Source organism: Nilaparvata lugens, chromosome X (genome assembly GCF_014356525.2).
Source record: "Nilaparvata lugens isolate BPH chromosome X, ASM1435652v1, whole genome shotgun sequence".
Lineage (NCBI taxonomy): Eukaryota > Metazoa > Arthropoda > Insecta > Hemiptera > Delphacidae > Nilaparvata > Nilaparvata lugens.
Genome location: NC_052518.1, coordinates 6,117,160 through 6,141,737, shown reverse-complemented (window position 1 = coordinate 6,141,737; position 24,578 = coordinate 6,117,160). Strand labels below are relative to the sequence as shown.

At 35.4% G+C, this 24,578-nt stretch overlaps 1 protein-coding gene across 5 annotated transcripts in view; it reads left to right on the top strand.

Annotated features, from left to right (window-relative positions):
- The window catches only part of LOC111064501, a 69,886-nt gene extending 54,476 nt beyond the window's left edge, over nucleotides 1–15,410 (top strand). For 2 of the 5 annotated variants that reach the window (XM_039442314.1, XM_039442310.1), the window contains 3 exons: nucleotides 1,180–1,256; nucleotides 3,048–3,122; nucleotides 13,699–15,410. In XM_039442314.1, the coding sequence (XP_039298248.1) occupies nucleotides 1,180–1,256; nucleotides 3,048–3,085 (115 nt within the window). In that variant the 3' untranslated portion in view covers nucleotides 3,086–3,122; nucleotides 13,699–15,410. Of the gene's footprint in view, nucleotides 1–1,148; nucleotides 1,257–3,047; nucleotides 3,123–13,698 lie in introns of all 5 variants that reach the window. The other 3 variants (XM_039442312.1, XM_039442313.1, XM_039442311.1) reach the window with 3 other exon arrangements.
- Nucleotides 15,411–24,578: the final 9,168 nt, after the last annotated feature.

Here is a 24,578-nt window from a genome sequence, read left to right as displayed (position 1 = left end):
ATAAAGTGCGAGGAGAATAGGATTTATATTTTATCAGCTATACTTATCCAATGACATTTTTTATTATATTTAGCCTATTGTCATTACCTAAGTCACTAAATGCCATTCCGGTTGGGTAAAATCCAGGTTTGTTTAGAATAATTTTGATTATCAGTTTTTGCGCTACGAATAATTCACCAATATGACCGTTGAAACAACCTCTCCCCCCTCTAACATCTATGCAATACCATACAAAATTGAAAATTGATTTATAACCAGAGCATGATATAGCACTTCCAAATTCTTACTATCCAGAATTCTGTCCATTTGTTAGAATTTGTAGCATAAATATCTAATTCTTCTACAGATGGACTTTCTATGTACATCTCATTTTAGATGATCATGTAATTGACGACAAAATGCATGTAGTGTTCGGTTTCAATGTGGAAATTAGTGAAGAATTGAAAAGTCTCATATCACCTTTATTTGGTCAATTTATTTTATGAAATTGGGATAGAAAGAAGTTTTGAACTGTAGTCAGTTTCTTTGTCCTTAAGTTGATTGTGAATGATGAATAAATAAATAAAGTTAATAGAACATAACACGGAAACTATAAATTACTTCATAAGTTTAATAAATTGTCTTTTTTCATCTTCACAATAAGCAGCAGATGTATTGACCTTTCTGCCACCACGACTTATTCATTCATTCATTCATTTATTGTATAAAACACTATAATCATAATACAATTATGACATTGGAGGAAAAACTAGGCTGAGCCAGTACTATTTCTCTCCAAAAATTTTGATAAAATGTTAATGTTGTCCAAAAGTTAAGGTTATCTAATCACACATTGCTTCGTCACTTGATTTTCGGTCCAGGAATAATGAATGTAGCTTCAAGGAGTACTTGGTCGACTCTTTAAGAGTCAGAGAGATAGTGTTATCAAAAAGTGATAGATGATATAAGGGCGTTACAGTTTTTCTTTTGATCCAATTAAAATATTGAAAAAAGTTGTATAAAGTCTGCTCATATAGGAACAATACTTTTTTGGCGCAAATTGTTAAGATTTGAAGATTAAACGAAATGGGCTGTATCAGTTTTTCAAAATTATTATAAAATGAAGGTTTTTATTAAATTATTAATGGAATTTGTTGTATTGTTTACAGAAGCAACTGGTAGTGATACTTCCAATCGTGCTGTGTCAGGATCAAATCATGAAAGCGTTGGCAAGAAACACCGTCGTTCAAAAAGAAGTGTGACTGACGGGTTTGTTTGTAAGTATATATTTCTTCCTTGCAATAGTTTAGTGGTAGTTAAAAGTTGGAAGTATAGAAAGAAAAAAATGTTGGTTGGGTGAGTTTCAACAAGATTATTAGAGACGACGTTGACAAGTGCTAAGGCTAGCAGTTACCTGAGCAGTCCCTATACTTCGTACAAAATTACTTTTGACTTGGAGGAATATGAGGCACAGAGAAATGGAGGGAGATCAGCCAATTACAGTGATTAGTAGAGTCACGATAGGTAGAAGCGCAGTTGCCAATTTGAGCAGCGTGTATCATGAACAGCTGAACACTCATTGGAAATTGGAGAACGCTGACCGGCTCAGACGACAACATCGCGACCTTTCTCTGCTGCGCATGTCCCTCCAAGTCAAAAGTAATTTTGTACGGAGTAGCTATAGAGGTCTTTGACTAGGACAACATCACGATACTGTCAACTGTGACCTCATCATACGCGTACCTATACACACATTCTGCATGTTATACAGGGTCTGTATAATAAGTAACCACACTGACCTCAGCAAATTTTCCTGATGGGGACTATTGGAGTCGATATCACGCTGATAACCGGATTTTCCAATCCCTGAACGCTCCTTGGAAGTCGGCAACCTCTATGCTGTCTAGAGTCCTCGTCGTAGCACGTTGAACGTTTTCCAGAGTCCTGAACCGCGTCTCCTTAAGTTGTCTCTTGATCTTGGGGAACAAAAAGAAGTCCGGTGGTGCCATATCCGGGCTGTAAGGAGGATGTGGCAACGTTACCCTCGACTGTTTGGCCAGCTGCTCGGTGACGAGCAGGGAGGTGTGCGATGGAGCATTGTCGTGATGGATGATCCACGAATCGGCAATCCCCGGACGGACTTGATGAACCCGGGCGGTTAGTCGACGGAGCACCTCTCTGTAGTACTGGCCGTTTACTGTTTGGCCGGGTGGCACAAACTCTTTGGCCCGTTTATGGCACTACCGGACATCTTTTTGTTCCCCAAGATCAAGAGACAACTTAAGGGGACACGGTTCTGGACTCTGGAAAACGTTCAACGTGCTACGACGAGGGATCTAGACAGCAAAGAGGTTGCCGACTTCCAGGGAGCGTTCAGGGATTGGAAAATCCGGTATCAGCGTGTTATCGACTCAAATGAGGACTACTTTGAAGATTCCTAAAGAAAAATTGTACATATTTCGCCAATAAAAAATTTCTGAGGTCAGTCCGGTTACTTATTATACAGACCCTGTATTTATATATAGCAATCCATCTTACAACCATCGGCGAATCGCAAAGAATTTGTATATGATCACTGACTAAATGTTGTCTCCTTAGTTACCGGGTTTGAGACAACGCTTTTAGATTACTCAACACAAATCAGCCGTGTTTTACGACAACAGGGACTGAACTCTGGTTAGATAAGCTGAGTTTGGCTACGACGTAGCACTGTAGCGACTGGCATCTGGTTGCCTCTGATTGGGTCCCGATCAGATGTGAATATCTGGGTGGGATTTTGAACCGTCTTGACGATCTGAGAAGAGTGAGCTGTAGAACGTGAAGATCCGATTATTGTGACAAAAGTTATTTATGTTTGAAATATTGATCCTTGAGGTGTCCTTATACCCTAGATTAGACTTGAGATTTGATGCCTACCCTATAAAATCCTGCAATTAAATACATCTAACGCGTGATTTTAAAAGAACATAGCCCACATGATTCAAATATATTTTTTAATCATTTATTACAAGTTTTCTATTAGGAAAATCAACAAAATATTATTAAAATATGTTTTATTTCTATTTCAGTTTGTGATCTGTACGGGAGAGTGGTACAAGCAATGTAAAATTCACGGAAAAATGATGATCATAACAAATATCCCGGTAGGGATAACTACCAAGGTTACCTTGTTAGTTTATCATACACCGTGTCCCACGAACAGGTTTATACGTTTAATTTTATATTACATGCCCATTCATGCACCGAACTTTTTTAAATTTTACATACACTAACCTTGTTAGTTTATCATACACCGTGTCCCACGAACAGGTTTACACGTTTAATTTTATATTACATGCCCATTCATGCACCGAACTTTTTTAAATTTTACATACACTAACCTTGTTAGTTTATCATACACCGTGTCCCACGAACAGGTTTACACGTTTAATTTTATATTACATGCCCATTTGATGGTACTAGAAATAGATCAAGCAATCTTCCAACAAGATAGTGCTCCACCTCATTTCGCAAATCATGTCAAGCAATTACTAATTGACAAACTTCATGGCCGTTGGATTGGTCGTGGAAGTGATTTTTCAGATTGGCCACCCCGATCACTAGATTTAACTGTTTGTGACTTCTTTTTATGGGGTAAATTTAAGGAAAATGCCCATAGCCATAGCCATACCCATAGCTTCAATAATGATGAGGAACTGAAACGATCAATAGAAGAGGAACTTCTCCGGATACCGCAAATTTTCTTTTTAAGAGCTTACGAATCATTTCACAGCCTCAAATCTCGTTAAAATGTCATCAGGGGTGCCCCAGGGCTCTATTTTGGGTCCTCTTATTTTTATACTGTATGTTGATGATGTTTCTTCTATGGTTTCCCTGAATAAGTTGACTCTATATGCTGACGACACGTCACTGATATTTTAAGAATAAGAATATTTATTTGCCATTAAACACAACACTACAATAGGCATCGTCATTTTGTTTGGAAAAGAACTGTGATGATAAAACAGCTCTAACCCAAGCTACAGTAGAACCTGTCTCATTGTTTCGTGATCTTCAACCGGACTGTCGGCCTATAATAACTAAATCGAGACGACATTCAGAAGAGGATTACTTGTTTATGATGAATGAAGTCAAACGGCTTAAAGATGCTGATATTATAGAAAATAGTCATTCTTCTTGGAGAGCTCAAGCATTTGTTACTTCAAGAGAGAACCAAAAGAAACGTATGGTGATTGACTATTCACAGACCATCAACAAATTCACGAATTTGGATGCCTATCCACTACCACTAATGGAAGAATTAGTCAATAAGGTAGCGCAATATAAAATATTCTCATCTATTGACCTGAAATCTGCCTATCACCAGATACCAATCTTGCCTGAGGAAAGGCATTTCACCGCATTTGAAGTTGGACACAAACTGTATCAATTCAAAAGAATTCCGTTCGGAGTCACGAATGGAGTAGCTGCTTTCCAGAAAGTGATTGATCAAATCATAGAACAAGAAAATTTGACATCATGTTATGCCTATTTAGATGATATTATTGTATGCGGAAGGACCCAAGAAGAACATGATGAAAATTTAGAAAATTTCTGGAGAGCAACAGAAAAATATGGCCTTACGATTAATGAAGAAAAGTGTAAAATATCTATGGAGAATTTAACCTTTCTGGGATTCGAAATTGGTCAGGGTATGATTAAGCCCGATCCAGATCGATTGAAACCACTCCTTGACTACCAGCTCCAAAAAATCAGAAAGAATTGAAGCGTGTCCTTGGAATGCTTGCACACTACTCCAAATGGATAAAAGAATTTTCAAAAAAGATCCATCCACTTGTGCATAATACTCACTTCCCGTTGAATGAAGAATGCAGAAATATATTTGAATCATTAAAGAAAGAAATAGGATCTGCAGTTCTAGTGCAAATTGATGAAAAAGTCCCGTTCACTTTGGAAACTGATGCCTCAGATTACGCTATTGGAGCAGTATTAACACAGAATGAGAGACCAGTGGCGTTTTTCTCAAGAACTCTTTCCACATCTGAAACTAGGCACTCTGCAGTGGAAAAAGAAGCTTATGCCATTGTGGAATCAATCAGGAAATGGCGACATTACTTACTTGGACGAGAATTTACACTTATCACAGACCAGAAATCAGTTTCATTCATGTTTAGTAATAAACAAACCAGCAAGATTAAGAATGACAAAATCCAACGATGGCGCCTTGAATTGTCAGAATATAAGTTCAATATAATTTATAGAGTTGGAAAAGAGAATATACCAGCAGATACACTATCAAGAGTCTGTGCCACTGTTGGATGCCATACAGATATAAAGAAACTGATAAAAATTCATGAGGACCTGTGTCATCCAGGAGTTACTCGACTCCATCATTGGACCAAAACAAGAACTTACCATATTCAATAGATGATGTAAAAGAAGTATGTTCCAAATGTATTACATGTTCTGAAATGAAACCACGCTATGCCAAAGGAACTGGCCGCCTTATCAAAGCAACTCGACCATTTGAACGTCTTAATATGGATTTCAAAGGCCCACTCCAATCAAGTTCAAGGAACAAGTATATTTTAGTTCTTATAGACGAATATTCCAGATTCCCATTTGCCTTCCCCTGTCCTGACATGACTACTAATACAGTAATAAAACACCTTACATCACTATTCTCTCTTTTTGGTGTACCGTCTTACATACATTCCGATAGAGGAACATCGTTATGTCATCAGCTTTGAAAAATTTCCTACTATCAAAAGGAATTGCCAGCAGCAGAACATCGCCCTATAATCCAGCCGGTAATGGGCAAGTCGAACGGTACAATGGAGTTATATGGAAAAGTGTGATGCTAGCCCTAAAATCGAGAGGTTTGAACAACAGTCACTGGGAACAAGTTCTCCCCGATGCCCTTAACTCTATTCGTTCCCTATTATGCACAAGCACCAACTGCACACCACATGAGCGGATGTTTTTACATGCAAGAAACTCAAGTAATGGAAAACCATTACCAACCTGGCTATTGACACCTGGACCAGTATGGTTGAAGAAGATGACAAAAAACTCAAAACAAGAATCGCAAGTTGAAAAAGTTGAATTAATCGAGAGTAACCCTGAATATGCGTTTGTTCGCCACAACGACGGCAGAGAATCGACAGTCTCACTTCGCCAGCTCGCCCCATACCCCACGAGTGCCGATTAATATTAAGGGGGGAAGATTGTGATGATAAAACAGCTGTAATATTTATAATCTGTTATCTCTGTTACTAAGACACATATTTAATGTCGAATAAAGCTCGTGTTGAGTCCAATTCTATTACAAGAACAAAATACAATATATACACACATATAATCTATGCTGTCATTGAGTGTCACTAGGCATGTCAGTGTAGTTCATATATTCATTTAAATCATAAAATGCTTTTTCTTTCAGCCACTTGCAAATAACTGCCTTATATCTTGGTTCCGGTAGTTGTCTAATTCTCTGGGGCATCTTATTGAAGATTCGGAACTGCTGGAACTTGTGACTCATGAAAGTCTTGTTGAGACGGATATGAGGTGTTGTCAGGAACGAACGCTGTCTTGTTGCGTAGCTGTGAATCTCCTCTTGTCGTATGAAGTTGGTTTCATTTTTTCTCATGTGCATCAGATTACAAAATATGTACATGCATGGCAGTGTCATTATCTGAAGTTCTGGGAAGGCTTGTCTGCATGATTCATCATTCCTCTGATTGCCTTTTTATGCCATACAAAAACCCTCTTCATACCACTGCAGTTCCCCCATAGGCGAAGTCCATAGCTCAAGTGACAATGAAATAAACCGTAATAGGCTGATATCAGCACTTCTTTGCTGACACAAAGCCTCAGTGTCTTCAGAGTGTATAAGCTGCGGGATAGTTTTCTGCAAAGGAAATCAATTTGATTGGTCCAGCACAGTTTACTGTCTAACATGACTCCCAACATTTTCTCTCATTCAATGCCAAGTGATTGGCTGTGTACCATCGCTTTGAAAACTCTAAAGCATTGTTGAGTTGACTTAAAACAACGTTCTCATTCTTATCAATGCTCAGAATTGTGGTATCGTCAGCATATAATACTGAATAAGATGGGACATTCACACTGTAGTCATTGATATAGACAATGAACAAAAACGGGTCCAGTACAGATCCTTGCGGAACGCCTGCTTTTGTGAATCTGGGAGCTGAATAATTATTATCGACTCTGACTATTTGGATTCTATCTTTCAAGTAGCATTTGATCAAGTTCAATTCAGATCCCTCAATTCCATAATATTCAAGTTTCTTGCATAGAATTGAGTGTGACACAGTGTCGAAAGCCTTGCTCAGATCCAGCAGGCCACCACCAATAACTGAACCTCTCTCAAATCCCTCAAGTATAAACTCCACAATTTTCTCTAAAGCCATAGTAGTGGAGCATTTGTTTCGAAAGCCAAATTGATTATTATTGAGCAATTTATTAGTAGTGAAATGTTCAGTGGTTTCACAAGTTTCAATCACTTTACTGCTAATTGGTCCTATCGCAATAGGTCTGAAATTTTCAGGTAGGTTCTTATCACCCTTTTTGTGAATGGGGTTGACTACTGATTGTTTCAAACAGTCGGGGAAAACACCAGATTTAAAAATAGAATTTATTATGAATACCAATGGAATATTGATTGAATCAATGATGCTCTTTAGTAAGAAATTTGAAATTCCAAAGACATCTTCACTGCGTGATGAGCTCATTTTTTTACAATTTTCATTATTATATTCGTGTCCACATTAATCCAGGAAAACTTACATGCAGTTTCGTTGTCATTCCTTCGTATACCTGTGTTGACTCTTAGAAAATCTGAATAGGTAAGTGGGTTTTGACAGCTCTGCTGATGGCCAATGACACTATCAGGAACGTCTACAAAGAAATCGTTAAATTCGTCCGGCGAAATCTTCACATCAGTTAGTGCAGGTGTTGTAGTGTCCTTAATAGAATTTATCATTTTCCATGCTGTTTTGCATTTGTTTTTTGACTCCAAAATGAATTTATTATTTGCGGCAACTTGTGCTAGTGTCAATGCCTTTCTATACTTTTTCTTGTATTCTGTAAAGTTATTTTTCTCCACATCTCCTCCTGTGGCTTTCCATATACTATACAAAATCATAAGATGTTGTTTCATTGTTGTCAATTCCGTTGTGTACCACTTCTTATTTTTCATAGATTCTCTTCATAGAATTTTTCATTTTGTAGATCTAGGCTTGATTAAAGGACAGTGTAGATTGAGAAAATACACAATAGCATTTGAAAACATGGACGTCATTCTACTTACATCATATGTAGAATAAATTTTTGACCAATCATAATTTAGTAGTGACTCATTCAATTTATCCAGGTTTTCCTGTCTCAGTAGCCGAAATTTTCTTACTGATGGTTTCTTTTGATTCAAAATATTGCGATTTTCAGTCAATTCACTCAATGGCATTCCAAACTCAAGCAATAATCCAGCATGATCCGAAATCAAGTCTTGTTTGTAAATGAAACAATTATAGCAATTTGATCTCAAATCTGTGAAAAAGTTGTCAAGGCAGGCCTTTTTCCTCGTTGGACATGAATGAGATTTGTAAAGATTGAATGATCTCATTATGTTTTGAAACATTTGAACTTCAGAGTTATCTTCCTTGAGAATGTCTATATTGAAGTCGCCTGCTAGCAGTATAGATCTATAGGATTTCGAAGTCACGAAAGTTAAAAAATCTTCTAATCTATTGAGAAAGTCTCTGAGATTGGAGTCTGGTGTTCTATACATGCTCACTACTATGATATTCGATTTAACTATCTTTATTGCTGATACTTCAAATAGCGTTGGTAGACAAAACTGTGACACGTCAACAAGGGTGAAAGATAATTCTCTCTTAATTAAAATCGATGAGCCACCTCGAGTGAGAGGAGGCTCTCTGCAATATGAGGCTGCTAGTACAAAGCCATTGGGCACATAGAAAGACACTTCATCACCAACCAACCAATGCTCATTAAGCACACAATATCCAAGGATGTATCTTTAGACAACTCTTCTAGTTGACTAATTTTTGACCTCAATGAACATACGTTTACAAAGAATATTCTCGTCGTCAACCCGCCTGCATCTACAGGTGGCGTATTCGGCAATAGGTCAGATCGATCTGAGTTAACATTGTACCATTCTGAGAAAGCATCATCGTTTGAGTCATGTTCTTTGTTCTCATTTACTTTATCTATGTATCCATAGTACGATTGATTTGTCTTAAGTCTAAAAAATTTGTTGAGGAGTTTTTATTTGTTCCACTTTGTTTATCATCAGCGCAAGAGTCCTTATGTATTGACAGTTCAAAAGAAGTTATGTCTGAGTTGTTCAGAATGGAGTCACCTTCATCGGATATCGTAGACAATGAGAGATCAATCAAATTGGAATCTTCGACTTGCTGTAAATTTGAGATTTTCGCTGTAAGAGCTCTGAATTGCTGCATTATCCTCTTGGAAAACTGAACCATCCCTCTCCCATTCAGATGCTGATTGAGTGATGTGTGATCCTGTGTTTGTAAGTCATTGAGTTCAATTAGCGACGTACCATGATACTCTGTTGGATTTTTAACTCCTTCATTGAATCTGGTAATCATTCTATTACACGTTGATTGTTGCAACTGATTGTATCTGTAGGGCAGTGTACACATTATAACATTTGTATGCCTTAGAGTTTCAATTGTCTCATCAATTCTTCTCAAAAGTCTATTAATATTACGGTATTTCATAACATCATTAGAGCCACCTGTCAAAACAATTGCATCATTTTTTGTAAAATTGTGTTCGATCTGACCGCACCCAAAATCACGTCCAATCCAGCTCCCGAGAATACATTTCCGGAAACTGTTGTTTCCGAATCAGTCATGTTATGTAGCTTTGGACAGATTAATCTGCCAGTGTCATCAGCAAACATTAAGATTCTTTTCTTGCGTGATTCGCAGTGAATGCTTTGAGTTTTCCAGTTTTCCTTTCTCAATTGTTTCCTCCCATTACTAATTCTCTCACTACCACTGTAATCCGTAGTCTTCATACCTTTCAACTTTTTAGCATTACTTAATTTTTCTTCCGTGTTATTAACGTTTTCATGTTTTCGTAATGTCTCTTCAAAAGTCATTCTATCTTCCCAGCGTCGTTGTTTGAGTTCCATAATATTAAGTTCCATTAATCTTACTTTTTCTAATCGCTCAGAACAATCAGGACAGGTAAATTCTGTTTCAGTTTGTGCGGAAAAATCAATCATCACCTTTGTTTGAAAATCTATAGTGTCAGTCTCCACTGTAATATCTGATCTTTTCATGTTTTTTGGATCATTACATGAAATATCCTTATCTTGATATTTTTCCAATTGTAAAGTCAATCGTTGGATTTCTTCGACTAGGGCAGACTGAAATTCAGTTAACTGACATATTCTCTTGATTAGATCGTCTTTAGATTGTAAAACAATGTCTTCAGTTTGAGAATCCGTTTCATAACAGATAGGTGAAGCTTTCCGACCTGAATTTATTCAGAAATGAATCAAGTGAGGCTCTATTTCCAAGTCGTGACGATTTTAATTTTGATACTGGACATTTTTCGTTCACTGTAAAAGACAGCTCGGCCGGTGTCTGATGTGCAGCATGCTTCTTATGATTTCCTGAAGTATATTTAATCGAGTCAATCGCCGCCGATGTTATCACTGAAGACAAGCAGCCGGTGGTGCAACATCGCCAGCTAATGTCACCGCTTGCTAATGTATGACTCTTTTTAAAGCAGTGACTCTTATAAAACAATCTAGTATTATTCTTTGAAGTTTTGTAGGTTTGAAATGTATTAGTCTGATTAGCCATCCTAATATTATTTTATTGGTTGACAGTGTCTATGGGTTCTATAACAAAAGAAGTCTAAAATTGCCGCACCAAGTGTTATTTGGTGGACAGTGTGGATAGATCTATAACGAAAGAAGTTCAAAGTTACCGCTCTCAGTTGTCATGCCTCTCCTGAATCTGTTGCTATGGTTGCAGGTAAACAAAGATCAGCTGATGATAAGCTTCACAACAGTCAGCCGCATAGATAACAGTCAGTTGTAAAAATAGTTTGTTGTCGTTATCAGCGTTATCAGAATTTCACTTTCACTGTCACTCCTACAGCAGTACAGTTCACGACAAAGTCGCAGTAGAGTCACTCAGATTCTCAGTGTAATCGGAACAATAACAAGTGAAAGCACGCGCATGCCGGTTACGAAAAATGGAGTCGAAAAGTTCAAATCGTATTTGGTCTGTCCATGTAACTCACTCGTATACCACACTCACCAGTCATGCAGTTCAGGAATTCGTTAAACCAGGTACTTTGCACTAAGAAAAACAGTCCGAACTGTATAAATTTCACAATTTCTTGCAATTAACCACTGTAAAAAGCTAAAAACTATAGAGCAAATTAGAAAACATCCTTACACGGTAGCTCAGTGCTACCAACCCCGACAAAAACTTGCAGACAAAAACTTTGTCATTTGCAGACAAAAACTTGGAGGACCTTGAACTGAATTGTAATCTGGTGAGTAATCAGGTTGTACAGTTCTTCAACACGCTTTTCCTGACAGTCAATTCTAAAAAAGTAAACTGGTAAATTTTAGTTCGAGACATAATACGGTTGAACCGTATTTATATATAGGTGACGAATGTGTTAGCAATACTGACTCTGTTAAATTGCTTGGCTTACACTTTGACTCCAAGTTTATGTGGGATGAGCATGTATGTGGATGCACTAGTTACTAGGCTGAGTAAGGATCTATTTGTTATGAGAAATATCGTGAAATGTGTGCCATTATCGGTGTCAAAAATGGTATATTATGCTCTTTTCTACTCCCATGTTGCTTATAGTATAGAGCTGTGGGGAGGCACCGCTGATTTTCATTTCCAAAGGATTTTTAAACTGCAAAAGAGAGCTGTACGATACATGGCTGGTCTTAAGTATAATGAGTCCTGTAGAGAGGCATTTGTTTCTTTGAATGTTCTCACCTTACCTTCTATTTACATATACAAATTATTCATTTTCACCCATAAACATATCTCGAAACTGGTCACGAATGCAGAACTACACGATCATACGATCATAACACCAGAAGTAGGAACAATATAGCTTTAAGACAGCATAGGTTGAAACTGTATGAGAAAGTACCTTCTTATATTGGTTCCAAATTATTCAACAAATTGCCTGCAGAGCTGAAATCCGAATCAATAAGCATCTTCAAAAGTAGTTTATACAGCTTTCTTGCTGCGAAGGCCTACTACAGAGTTATAGATTTCTGTGATAGCTAGTAGATATTGGCTTACAAGTTGTATATTAGCACTTACAAATTATTGTATAGATACAAGTTTAAGCGCATTGTATTGATTGTAACGGTGTAATTTTCTTCAATTTTCATATTTCATTCTTGTATGATTTTTTTCTGTACTCATTTCAAATTAATCTCTATGGCGATGTTGAACTGTTTATTGTATTATATATGATTAACCGTGTTGAATAAATTTATATCTTATCTTATTTCTAAGCGCTGTTATCAGTGTGTTGCTGTGGATGGGCTTCAATTTGAATAATTTTGGACTAAAAGATTTTTCATTAGGCTATATTCTAGTTTTTTATTTAAAAGACATATTGCCCTAACGTGCAAAAATAAAAATATTCTATAAAACCAAAAACATATTTTTAAAGTAGGTATTGTTTTTCAATATGCCGCCATTTTGTTTCTACGAAGGTTAGGGAGCTGAAACTTTCCCAAAATATTTTTAGAACCTACTTTGTAGACTGTGTAAAATTTAAAAACGTTCGGTGCATGAATGGGCACGTAATATAAAATTAAACGTGTAAGCCTTTTCATGGGACACGAAATTAGTCTAAATATAAGTTCTAGCATTATTGTAACTTTAGGGGTCTAACAATATTGTCTAGCATCATATTACTTGATGAAAATTATTATAATGAATAGAATATGAAATAAATACTTATAATAATCCAGACATCACAGAAACACTCTTTTGGGGTAAAATATTTTTTTTTCCTTATAAATTACGTATTAGTAATGCCTCAATTAAATAATGTGGTGTAGATTTGTGGTTTTGTTAATACATATATTTACATCAGAATCGATTTCCTATTCTATTCTATCCATTATAATTCTGTCATGAATCCGGTATCATTTTCTTTGGAATATTAAAATGTATATATGCATTTTTTATCTCAGATTGTATAATGTAACTTTTGAAATGGCCCAACAGGCTTATGCCCAAAACTGTTCTCATTTCAATTTATACAACAATCCATTCTAGGTTATGTACTGTGTTACATTTTCAAAGATTTATAGTCCAAAACAATACAAGAGACAAGTTTTTAATTTGAAAAATAATACTCGGGTAATATTTTTGAAAAACTTTGACCAACAGTATAGTGACTGTTTGAAAAATATAAGTGTGATTTTATAAAAACTAAGAGGAAATCTATATTTGTAAGTAATTTTGTTTTTCTTGTAGCTCGTAGAATACCATGCGGGTATGTGCCCAACATACATGGTGGCTCAGTTTTTCTCATACTTTATAGGCAATTGATGCTTTAGTGTTTGCTGGTTTGTTTGCTTATATTTTGTGTTTATTTGATAAATTTATGGTGATTTTTTCTTTATTGTTTCAGGAGGGAGAAATGGCCGGTGGGTACTGGATGCGATATGTGAACTGCGCAAGACACATTAATGAAATTAATCTGATGCCACATCACTATGAAGGAAGACTTTATTACAGAACTTCGCGTGTCGTTGGTCCCCATGAAGAGCTGTTTGTGCTCGATTCATCCCTCCTCGATAGGATAGATTTATCTATATTATGTCCCAACACATATCCAGTAGGATAGTCTTTTCCATGATTAGAGTTCCTTTTTATTTTCCTTCTTGGAAAATATTATTTAAATCCAAATATTGTACTTGAAGACAAGAAATGCATATTATAGAGTAGAATGAGTTACATGTTTTAAATGTTTTTAAGAATATCTCAGAACCTCATTTCAATTGCAGATAACTGAATTTGGACCAAATCTTCAATATTCACTTCTCATATAAATATCTAAAATCGTTTTTCAGCATAGCGCATTCTAGTCTTGCTGTTACAAGTGGATTGGAGAGGGCATTGTTGTTGTAATAATATTCATCAGTATCCGCTAAAATATGTTGACTCATGAACATAACAGATTGTGACCCTGCAGAAGGAAGGTTCTGTTAGAATTTTTGATGAGACGGTACTTTGATTACCTATTTGTCGTTCTTGGAGTGAACTAACTCGAATAGTTCTTTTCCTCTGAACTGAGAGTCAAATAAAGCAAATTGTGTTTACACAGAAGCTCACGCTATTTCAAAATCTCTACCAATCTATTTTACTTGTAACTTGAGGAATATAAGCGTGATGAGACTACAGGAAATCTAAATTATTCAAAGAAAAACATTGTGAAAGTTAGGTAAGCTAAGTTAGTTCAATTATTCTGGAAATCTTGTCATCAGATAAACCTGTCAAAACTAGAGCTTGTTGAGTACTGAAATTCTAGATAAGATTAATTTAAGGGCCGGTTGCCGAGCTCGGGATTTGGCTAAGTTCTAGACTTTAAACAGCTGGAGTCAGAAAATTGGCTTTCCGAAATGGGGCGTAGTCGCAGTCATTGTCATAGTCACGTTTGAATTAAATTTCAAAAAACTAGGAAATTGAACACAAAATAAAATAAAGAGAAAATAGTATAGAGCTTCAGCTATTTTGAATTATTTATGAATGTTTCATTTAGTCAAGGAAAACCGTTTCCAATTACGGAGAAATGAGAAAATAAAGATTTATTTTGCTGTTACTATTACTGCGACTACGCCCCGTTTTGGAAAGTCAATTTTCTGACTCCAGCTGTTTAAAGTCTAGAACTTAGCTAAGTCCCGAGCTCGGAATCCGGCCCTAAGACTTGAAAGTTAAAAGATTATCCAGGAAATACATAGATATGATAATAAATGAAATATAGTAATTCATTGTTTTAAAAGTAAGATATGGAAAAGTTCTTAATCTGTGTTGACTAAAGAAAGCCATTGTTTGTAATGAACGATTTATTGAAACACATATCTATAATAATTAATATTTTAGTGAGCTAATAGTACTATGTTAGTTACTTATACCTTGTAAGCTAATGTGGAATTATGTTTAAAAGATAGTCTTTAAAATAGCGTGAATCTATTCCAATACAATGTCATCTAAATTGATAGTTACATTACCGAAGGAATTCGATTTTCACTATAATATAAGAAAACCTTTTAAAGAACATCAACAGATCTCATTAATACTTTGTAAATATCATTAACTGGGCCACAAGATAGCAATTGACTAGACTTATTTTCAGACTAACAAAAGAAGCTTAGCTTCCTCAAATTGATCTCATACTTCAGTTACCAATTATAATAGATATCAATCTTTATTCACAAAATTTAAATATTCAAGGTCTAAAATTTTATCTTGTCAAATAAAAAAATGCAGAACTAAAACTAATCTAATTAACAATCCATGAGACCCAGATCCAGTGCCTTTGTCATTTTGGTTCGTCAATATTCATTTATGCAAGATTGCCAATTAAAATTTATAATTGTAATAAAAATGTAATAGTACTTGTACAATTTGTAATTGATGAATATGTAATAATAGCCTATATTTATGACAATTTTTATTATTTTTCATCCCTGAAAAAATGCATTGACATTTTTTCACATTTAATGCAATTGATAATTATGATTTTCTGAAACTTATGTATTATCCAAGATTTCTGTAATATTTTGTAAAGTACTGTGCAATTTTGTAGTAAATTCAGTTGCTCAGTGTATGCTATTTTCTAATCCATTATCATTTTTGTAGCTGAAATAAAACAGTTTTATATAAAATTTGTTGGTTGATTCATTTTCTCTCACCATATAAGTTACATAATATGTTTACAGAAACACAATAATTAAAGTTAGCTCTTCTAACTAAGTTCTATTTTGGCTGTTGGGACGAATTGAAACTAGTTGCTTTTGATAAAATAAATAGGGTACTTGATAAATTTTATTGTATTTCAATAATTTCAGGTATATAGTAATATTACAGTATTAAACATTTTCTTTGCCTTTCATAATTATGATACTTGGAATGCAAAATTTCAACAAAAAAACCTTAAGCTACGTTTACACTATGTAGCTGGAGAGCTATATAAAATTTGAGCTACATAATATAGCTCTGTCAGCTACATATAGCTCTGCTAGATGTAGCTCTGCTAGATGTAGCTCTGCTATAAGTAGATTTAACGCTAATTTTATGTAGCTCTGCTAACTGCCAATTTTTGTTTATAGCAGAGCTAGATGTAGCTGCTCTGTCCTTGAAGGAAGGCTGCCGCAGCTGTTTGCAGCTGTTTAGTGCCTGCTGGGTTTACACCAGATATACTGTACTCATTTGTTATCAGAGTGCTAGTAGGTTACTGCACATTGCGAGCATTTCTTTTTTGATTTATATATTATTGTGCTGCTGCTTTCGCCGCAGCTACTGTGATATTTTCAGCACAGAGAATAGAAAGAAGATATTGGATAATTTTGTCTCATTCCAGTCAAATTCACTCTCCATCATTGCACAATAATATATGAACCAAAAAGAAATGCTCGCAATGTGCAGTAACCTACTAGCACTCTGATAACAAATGAGTACAGTATATCTGGTGTAAACCCAGCAGGCACTAAACAGCAGTAAACAGCTGCGGCAGCCTTCCTTCAAGGACAGAGCAGCTACATCTAGATCTGCTATAAACAAAAATTGACATGTAGCAGAGCTAAATATAGCTCAGATTCTCTTTGATGTATACCGAAAATTTTGGATAGCTCATTTTCTGCTATATAGCTGAGAAAATGGGCTTAAACCTGCTATATAGCCCGGCCCATATAGCAGATCTCCAGTGTCACTTTTTGAACTTGTAGCAGAGCTATATAGCTGAGCTACATGAATGTGGAAACCTAGCTTTACACATACATTGACATGCAACTCAAAAAGGAACATTCCTGTCAAATTTCATGAAAATCTGTAGCTACATTGAACCGCAAATGCGGAAAAACATGAAGAGAAATGTAAAATCTTTGACTTGAATTATTCTATTTACTTTTCCACATCCTTGTAGTGAAAGCATTAACTAAATAGTTTTTCTATGTTCGCAGCTTTACTCTGTAAAAAATTACTTCTTACTTGGGATGGACATGCGCAGCAGAGAAAGCATACAGCGGGAGGGATACAGAGGCGCGATGTTGCCGTTTTGAAGCGGCCAGCGTTCTCCAACTTTTAGTGACTGTTCATGTGCTCATGCTACACATGCAAAGTTTCCTGTCTGAAAGCAGTCAGACGACTGACAACTGCGCTTCTACCTATGACTATCAATCACTGTAATTGGCTGATCTCCCTCCATTTCTCTTCGAAGCATATTCCTCCAAGTCAGAAGTAATTTTGTACGGACTATAAGAGGGAGGCGCAACAAATATCCATCGTACGTAACAAACCAATGTAAGTATGAATTCAAAGATTCCAACACTACAGACAGATCAAAAAAATGTATATACTATTATAACAGTAAATATGTTGGTAACCCACTGGCAGCTGTTACTGTTTGTAAGCGGACTACTCATGCCACATTGCCTGTTGACTGGACATGAAATACATGGTTGGGCAGGGAGGAATGGATAATTTGAAATAAAGTTAACACACCCATTTTTAAACGAAATTCAAAATGTATTTTTTTAGTGTGTAACTTGGATGTTGCCATTATAAAAATTGAAGAGGAAAAAATTAAAACATTGAATATGAACGGAAAATAACATCTGTAAAAATGCTGTACGTTTTTGTCCATACACTCCTGTAAGACGTTGTGATGACATCCGACATCCGATCCCCTACTGAAACCTGCTCGAAAAGGAGAACGGTTGACGGCGTTGACCGGCGACAACCGATACCCTAAAAACTGGTTTGAAAAGGTGATCGGCTGTCGGGGAGAACAGTTGTCGGGGAGAATGGTTGGCGCGTTCCCGTTGTGGGTCGCTGACAACCGTTCTCCCCGACAACCATTCTCCTCTTGATTTTGACCGTAGGCGACAGCCAATACCCTGCTGAAATATGCCAATGCCGACAACCATTCTCCCCGACATCCGTTCTCCTACTGAAAAGAAGGAGAACGTCTGTCAGAAGCGTTCCCGACAACCGTTCTCCTCGAGCACTTCCGACAACCGTTCTCCCCGACATCCGTTCTCCTACTGAAAAAAAGGAGAACGTCTGTCGGAAGCGTTCCTGACAACCGTTCTCCTCGAGCGCTTCCGACAACTGTTCTCCCCGACATCTGATCCCCTATTGGGCATTGACTTGTAGCAGGCGCGAAAGTAGTACCATCACAGACTCTGTTTAACACATTCTATGAATTGATTATTGGAAGTAAAGCTTGTTGATGTTATGATTTATATAACTGCAAATATTAGAAGAAAGAGAATATTTATATTCCCAAACTCCTGCACATGAATGAATGAATAATTTTAATCAGTAAAAAGATACAATCAAAACAATTTGATGCTTCCTGTTAGATTTACGACTAGAGTAATTAATGAGGATTTCGAGCCTGTAAGGTGTAAGGGATGGATATAGAGCTATATGAAGTTAAAATTAATATCAATGCTGCGGCCTTGTCATGCACAATGCTTTTAGATGACTATTAATATATATTTTGAACATTGCATTTCATATATATTAATTCCAAACCATTTCAGAACTTTTGAAGTAATGTGCATTGACATTGCACAAGAATATTAATTTGAATATAGACTTAACAAAGATGATCAGAATATCAGAACTTAACAAAGACAATCAGAATATCAGAACTAGTTTTATAGTATCAGAACTAGTTGTATAGTACAGTATCTAGTAATCTGGTTTAATAGCATGATACATAGGATTCATGTGACTTCATTTTCAAGTTTCAAGGAGAGAGCCAGCCAGAATGGTGATTTCATGTGATGTGGTGAGGGGAACGTTTGTCGGGAGCGTTCCCGACAACTGATCTCCTCGAGCGCTTCCGACAACCATTCTCCCCGACATCCGTTCTCCTACTGAAAAGAAGGAGAACGTCTGTTGGAAGCGTTCCCGACAACCGTTCTCCTCGAGCGCTTCCGACAACTGTTCTCCCCGACATCCGATCCCCTACTGAAACCTGCTCGAAAAGGAGAACGGTTGACGGCGTTGACCGGCGACAACCGATACCCTAAAAACTGGTTTGAAAAGGTGATCGGCTGTCGGGGAGAACAGTTGTCGGGGAGAATGGTTGGCGCGTTCCCGTTGTGATACTCTTCTGAATCATTGCAGGTGGTACCGCTCGAATTTCTTGTGTTATTTTTTCACTCGGGGCTTCAAGGGTTCGTGATTTGTTTATTTAAACACGTGCTTTTAGGTATCCCCATAAATAGTCACAAGGTGACAGGTCCGGTAACTAGGGTTGCCACCCGTACTATATAATAAAGTATTGTACTTTATTTGGAGGTCTTGTACTTTATACTTTGTAAGCAAGATGAAGTACGCAAAAATACTTTATTTTGCTCAATAAAGTGCTATATAATAAAGTACGAGGAAATCAAAACATTTTAGATTATTAGAGTGGCAGAGACTGTCAGATTTCAAATAAATTGACATTTTTACTGATAGAAAGTAACAGGTAGCAGGTAACAAATGGAACGGACTGCTCCACCAAATACCTATACGTTACCAGGGCATTTCATTATTGAACTCATTTTCTATTCCATTATATTCATGTATTGTATTTTGAATATTCAATCAAAATTACTTTATTTACATGGGATACTTATAAAAGTTATTAAAAACATGAAACACCCATTATTTATTTTTCCAGGAGCACATTCAAGCTCTAAAAAAATACTACTCAATAATCAGCCTTGTGAAGCACTTGATAGAAGACAACCATTAATATATTGATATGAAGATTTTAAACGTTGGAGGAAAAAGCAGTAAATTAAATGTAAAAGAAGATTTTCATATCTACACTACAGCAAAATTGAATAGAAATAATCTAATAAATATCATTCAACTCGATTTAGACAATCCCATTTTTGATAAAATTATGCAAACCAAGAAATAGAGCATATGGAGAATAGTCATACATGTACATAAATTAGTCAATACTTTTGTTATTTATTTATATATTCTCATTTGAACTTGAAAATGGCTTAAATAAGTTTTTATAATGTGTTTTTAATAAATCAGTCAAAATTGTATTTTGAGGAGTACACATAATTATCTCAGGCTTTGGCCAAAGGGGTGCATTTTTTTGCATTAATTTTCATAATCGTCTGTACCTCGAATTATTTTGCAATAGCCTAGAGTTGATTAAATTGTTGAAGAGCAACAATACTATTCATTTTTTCAAGGCGTATAACTTACATTTTGAATTTAGAAGACCAATTCTATAACTTTATTGGATTAAATAAAATAAATTATATGTTTTTTTCTATGATACTATACTATACATTATTCTACTGTAAGAGCGTGTGCTTTGTAACAAATGAAATTAATTTATCTATTTAACGATTTATGATTATTTACTTCATACCAGTATATAATCAATAACTTTCCAAGCTATCTTGCATGATCTTATTTGGGTAAATCGAATTATTCTATCATTAGTTATAAATAATAGGATAATTATAATGGATTTGAATAGTAATCACTGATATTCAAGTCAATTATGTGTATTCTTGTGAGTATATAAGAATGCCACAAAGAACTATGCTGACAGAACTTTTTTAATATACAGGTAAAATGACATGTACTTTATTTAAACCTACAGCACTATATTTTTCGGCCTGTGATTACCAATGAATTCTATTTTTCACAAAAAAAGGTGGCAACCCTACCGGTGACGACCGAGGAGGCCATTCCACGAAACGAAATGAGACGTCCAGGGAAGGTCTGCCTTAGAAATTCCATAGCTGCTCTCGATCTATGGCATGTCGCCCCATCTTGTTGGAACCATACAGTGTTGACGTTGATACGTCTTCTCAATTGTGGCAGAACAAATTCACGCAGCATCGTTAGGTAACGATCCTTATTGACAGTGACGGTTCGACCGTTTTCTCAAAAAAAGTAAGAGCCAATAATTATTTTTATGGGGCTACCTAAAAGCACGTGTATACATAAACAAATCACGAACCCTTGAAGCCCCGAGTGAAACAATAACACAAGAAATTCGAGCGGTACCACGGGCAATGATTCAGAGGAGTATGGACAGCTTCTCACAACGTCTTACAGGAGTGTAAGGACAAAAACGAACTGCATTTTACGGACAAACATTTCAATGTTTTAATTTTTTCTTCTTTAATTTTTATAATGGCAACATCCAAGTTACACACTAAAAAGATACATGTTGAGTTTCGTTTAAAAATGAGTGTGTAACTGTTATTTCAAATCATCCATACCCCCCTGCCCAACACGTACTGTACAATAACAGGTAAGGTCCGATTCACACAAACGGACGTCGGATGTGACGCAGGTGGTCATTTTCTTGCCCGTTCCCCGTCTGTGGAACGGACGTTATGCCGTATTTCATTCAGTTGCGCTGTATCTCGTGAATGAACGGGCATGCCACTTCCTCACCACTTGTTTTAAATGTGGACAAAAATATTGTTGGGTGAATAGAATAGAACTAAATGCCGTTGAATGGCCATTCTGAGGTGCTTTGTAAACTCCACGTTTGTGCCATGATCGTATCACGTCTCTGTCTGCTGTTATTTCTGTGTGGATTATCCCAGAGATTTCATCTCGTTGTCTTGGTTATGGAAACATTATTTTTCTGTCCAGTACACCTCCAGCTATAGAGCTATATATTGTCATATATAGAGAGCCACGGTTTATGCCATAAATGCGGTTGATACTTCAACCACAGTTTGCCAAATACCACAACAGAAAATCATTTTGTAAAATAATAAATTCTACTCCCCTTCGGGACTCTACAATACAAAAAGATGACATTCAGCATTATTGTGCTCCATATCAAATGCCCCCAAAAATTGAAGAGACTTGTGATGTCAAAAAATTCACTTCATTTTGTGCTCACACACAACTTAAAACATACTTACTTCATCAGCTTACAGCTGATGATGTGTGAGCACACACGAAAGCATGCTCCTGTGAAATATTAATTTGTATTAAAATAAAGTGGATATTTTGACAACAACTCAAGTTTCTTCAATTATGGAAAAATTCCACATCAATATTTACTCTACAAACTTAATTCATGATGCCTCCAAAAACTTTAAATTCATGCTACTTTAGTTTATTACAATTCCCTTCTACCATCGGACAGAAAATAGTAATATTCTGTAGTAATATATAAAATAGTTATATTTTCTGTAATGATTTGTTTGCTATTGTAATTGAATTTTGTAAATAATGCCAACCTGCTATAGGATAATTTCCTAAAAGCAATTGTACTAAATAAATAGTAATATTCTTCCTATTTTTGAAGTTTAAATGTTGAAGAGAATAGCCCGGTCACACGTACATTAAATCCAATTGCGGTGACGTAAATTATAAAAACTAATAACTTCTACATTTCAAATTAATTTCTTTTTTTAATAATTTTGTAAAGCAATAAAATTTGTATTTCTTATAATGATTTCTTCTTTTTATTTCTTTAAAATATCTGCTCTATAATCTTCAGCTATGTATCTCCTTTGTAACTTTTCTTCCCATCTGAGAAGTGGTGGAGCCCCCAATATTTACAAAAAATACAACATTAGTTACAAATGGTGATACATATTAATCATTATCTTTTAACGTAATGAAATTGTAAAAGCTTACTTTCCGATTCGTCACAATTCAAGTTCAATTTTAATAGTGAAAAAGTATGGATAAGCAACACAGCAGAATTCATGTTATGATCGAATTGACGATGGCAGTTGATGATATGGAATCCAAAAAGACTTACCTACTCAAACTTACGTATTGAAGCGTCTGGCACATTGAAAAATATTACATTTAATAGTACCAAATACAACAATTTTCTAATGTCTGTTGATGTATCTGTGATAGTACCTAATTCTGATCATATTACTTTAAAATACAGTTAAAATTAGATTGTACACCCAGTAGTCATAAGGTTTAACTAGTGAATAGGAATGATGGAACAAACAACTTAAGAAATACAAATCTTTAATTATTTATAAAATTGAACACATCTTATTAATTGTAGTTATAGAAAATCCAAAAAACTGATTCACATAATATTTATCCCTCCAATAAATTCAAGTAAAAAGGAACGTTGAACCGACAAAAATATTCACGCTTACTCTACAAATTTATTTATCATTTTGCAAGTTTTGTCTCTTTTCTCTCCCCTCTTGCTTTTCCAGTCCATTCTATAAATATTCATCTACAGTATATAAACTATAACTATTTATCATGAACCCATGTGTTGGATTAATGACTCATCTTTAGTTAATTAGACTTATTCCTGGTTGCACGAAACTATTTTTTGATTTCAACCATGATTAGATGATGTCACTAGAACCAACGAGAGAAGCGTAAGAGGTCATCATCAATCAGCATTTTATCACCGTTAAACTCTATAAATGTTTGTGCAATCGGGTCCTTATTATTATAGTTTGAACTATCAGTTTCATTCAGTCTGAAAAATCTTGAGTACCTCAGATACGAGTCTTAAAAAATATAAACGAAAAAATGTAAAAAAGTAAAATGTAATTACACATTAACTATTTATCTTATACTACTTATAAATTTTTTCTCAATAATATAATTACTTACAACACCACCAGCCAGTTGCTTTTATGAAACATTTCATAAGTTTTCAAACAAAAGCACAATACTCTTTACAAATTCTTCTTTCTTTTCCTATAAAAAATTTATAACTATTCAAACAATTACACAAGCAACAAATAAAGCAATCAAATAAAGCATAATATAACATATTCCCTCGTCTTTCATCTACATAAAATCGTTTAAATTTTCAGGCACTATTAATAAACTAGCAAAAATGAACAATCAACCATTAAATAGATTTTACAAACACGATTTTCATCAAGTTACATAAATCTTCAGGTATCGTGTAACATATATTTGAAATCAAATCAAAATTATTTTGAAATCCATTCTATAAATATTCATCTACAGTATATAAACTATAACTATTTATCATGAACCCATGTGTTGGATTAATGACTCATCTTTAGTTAATTAGACTTATTCCTGGTTGCACGAAACTATTTTTTGATTTCAGCCATGATTAGATGATGTCACTAGAACCAACGAGAGAAGCGTAAGAGGTCATCATCAATCAGCATTTTATCACCGTTAAACTCTATAAATGTTTGTGCAATCGGGTCCTTATTATTATAGTTTGAACTATCAGTTTCATTCAGTCTGAAAAATCTTGAGTACCTCAGATACGAGTCTTAAAAAATATAAACGAAAAAATGTAAAAAAGTA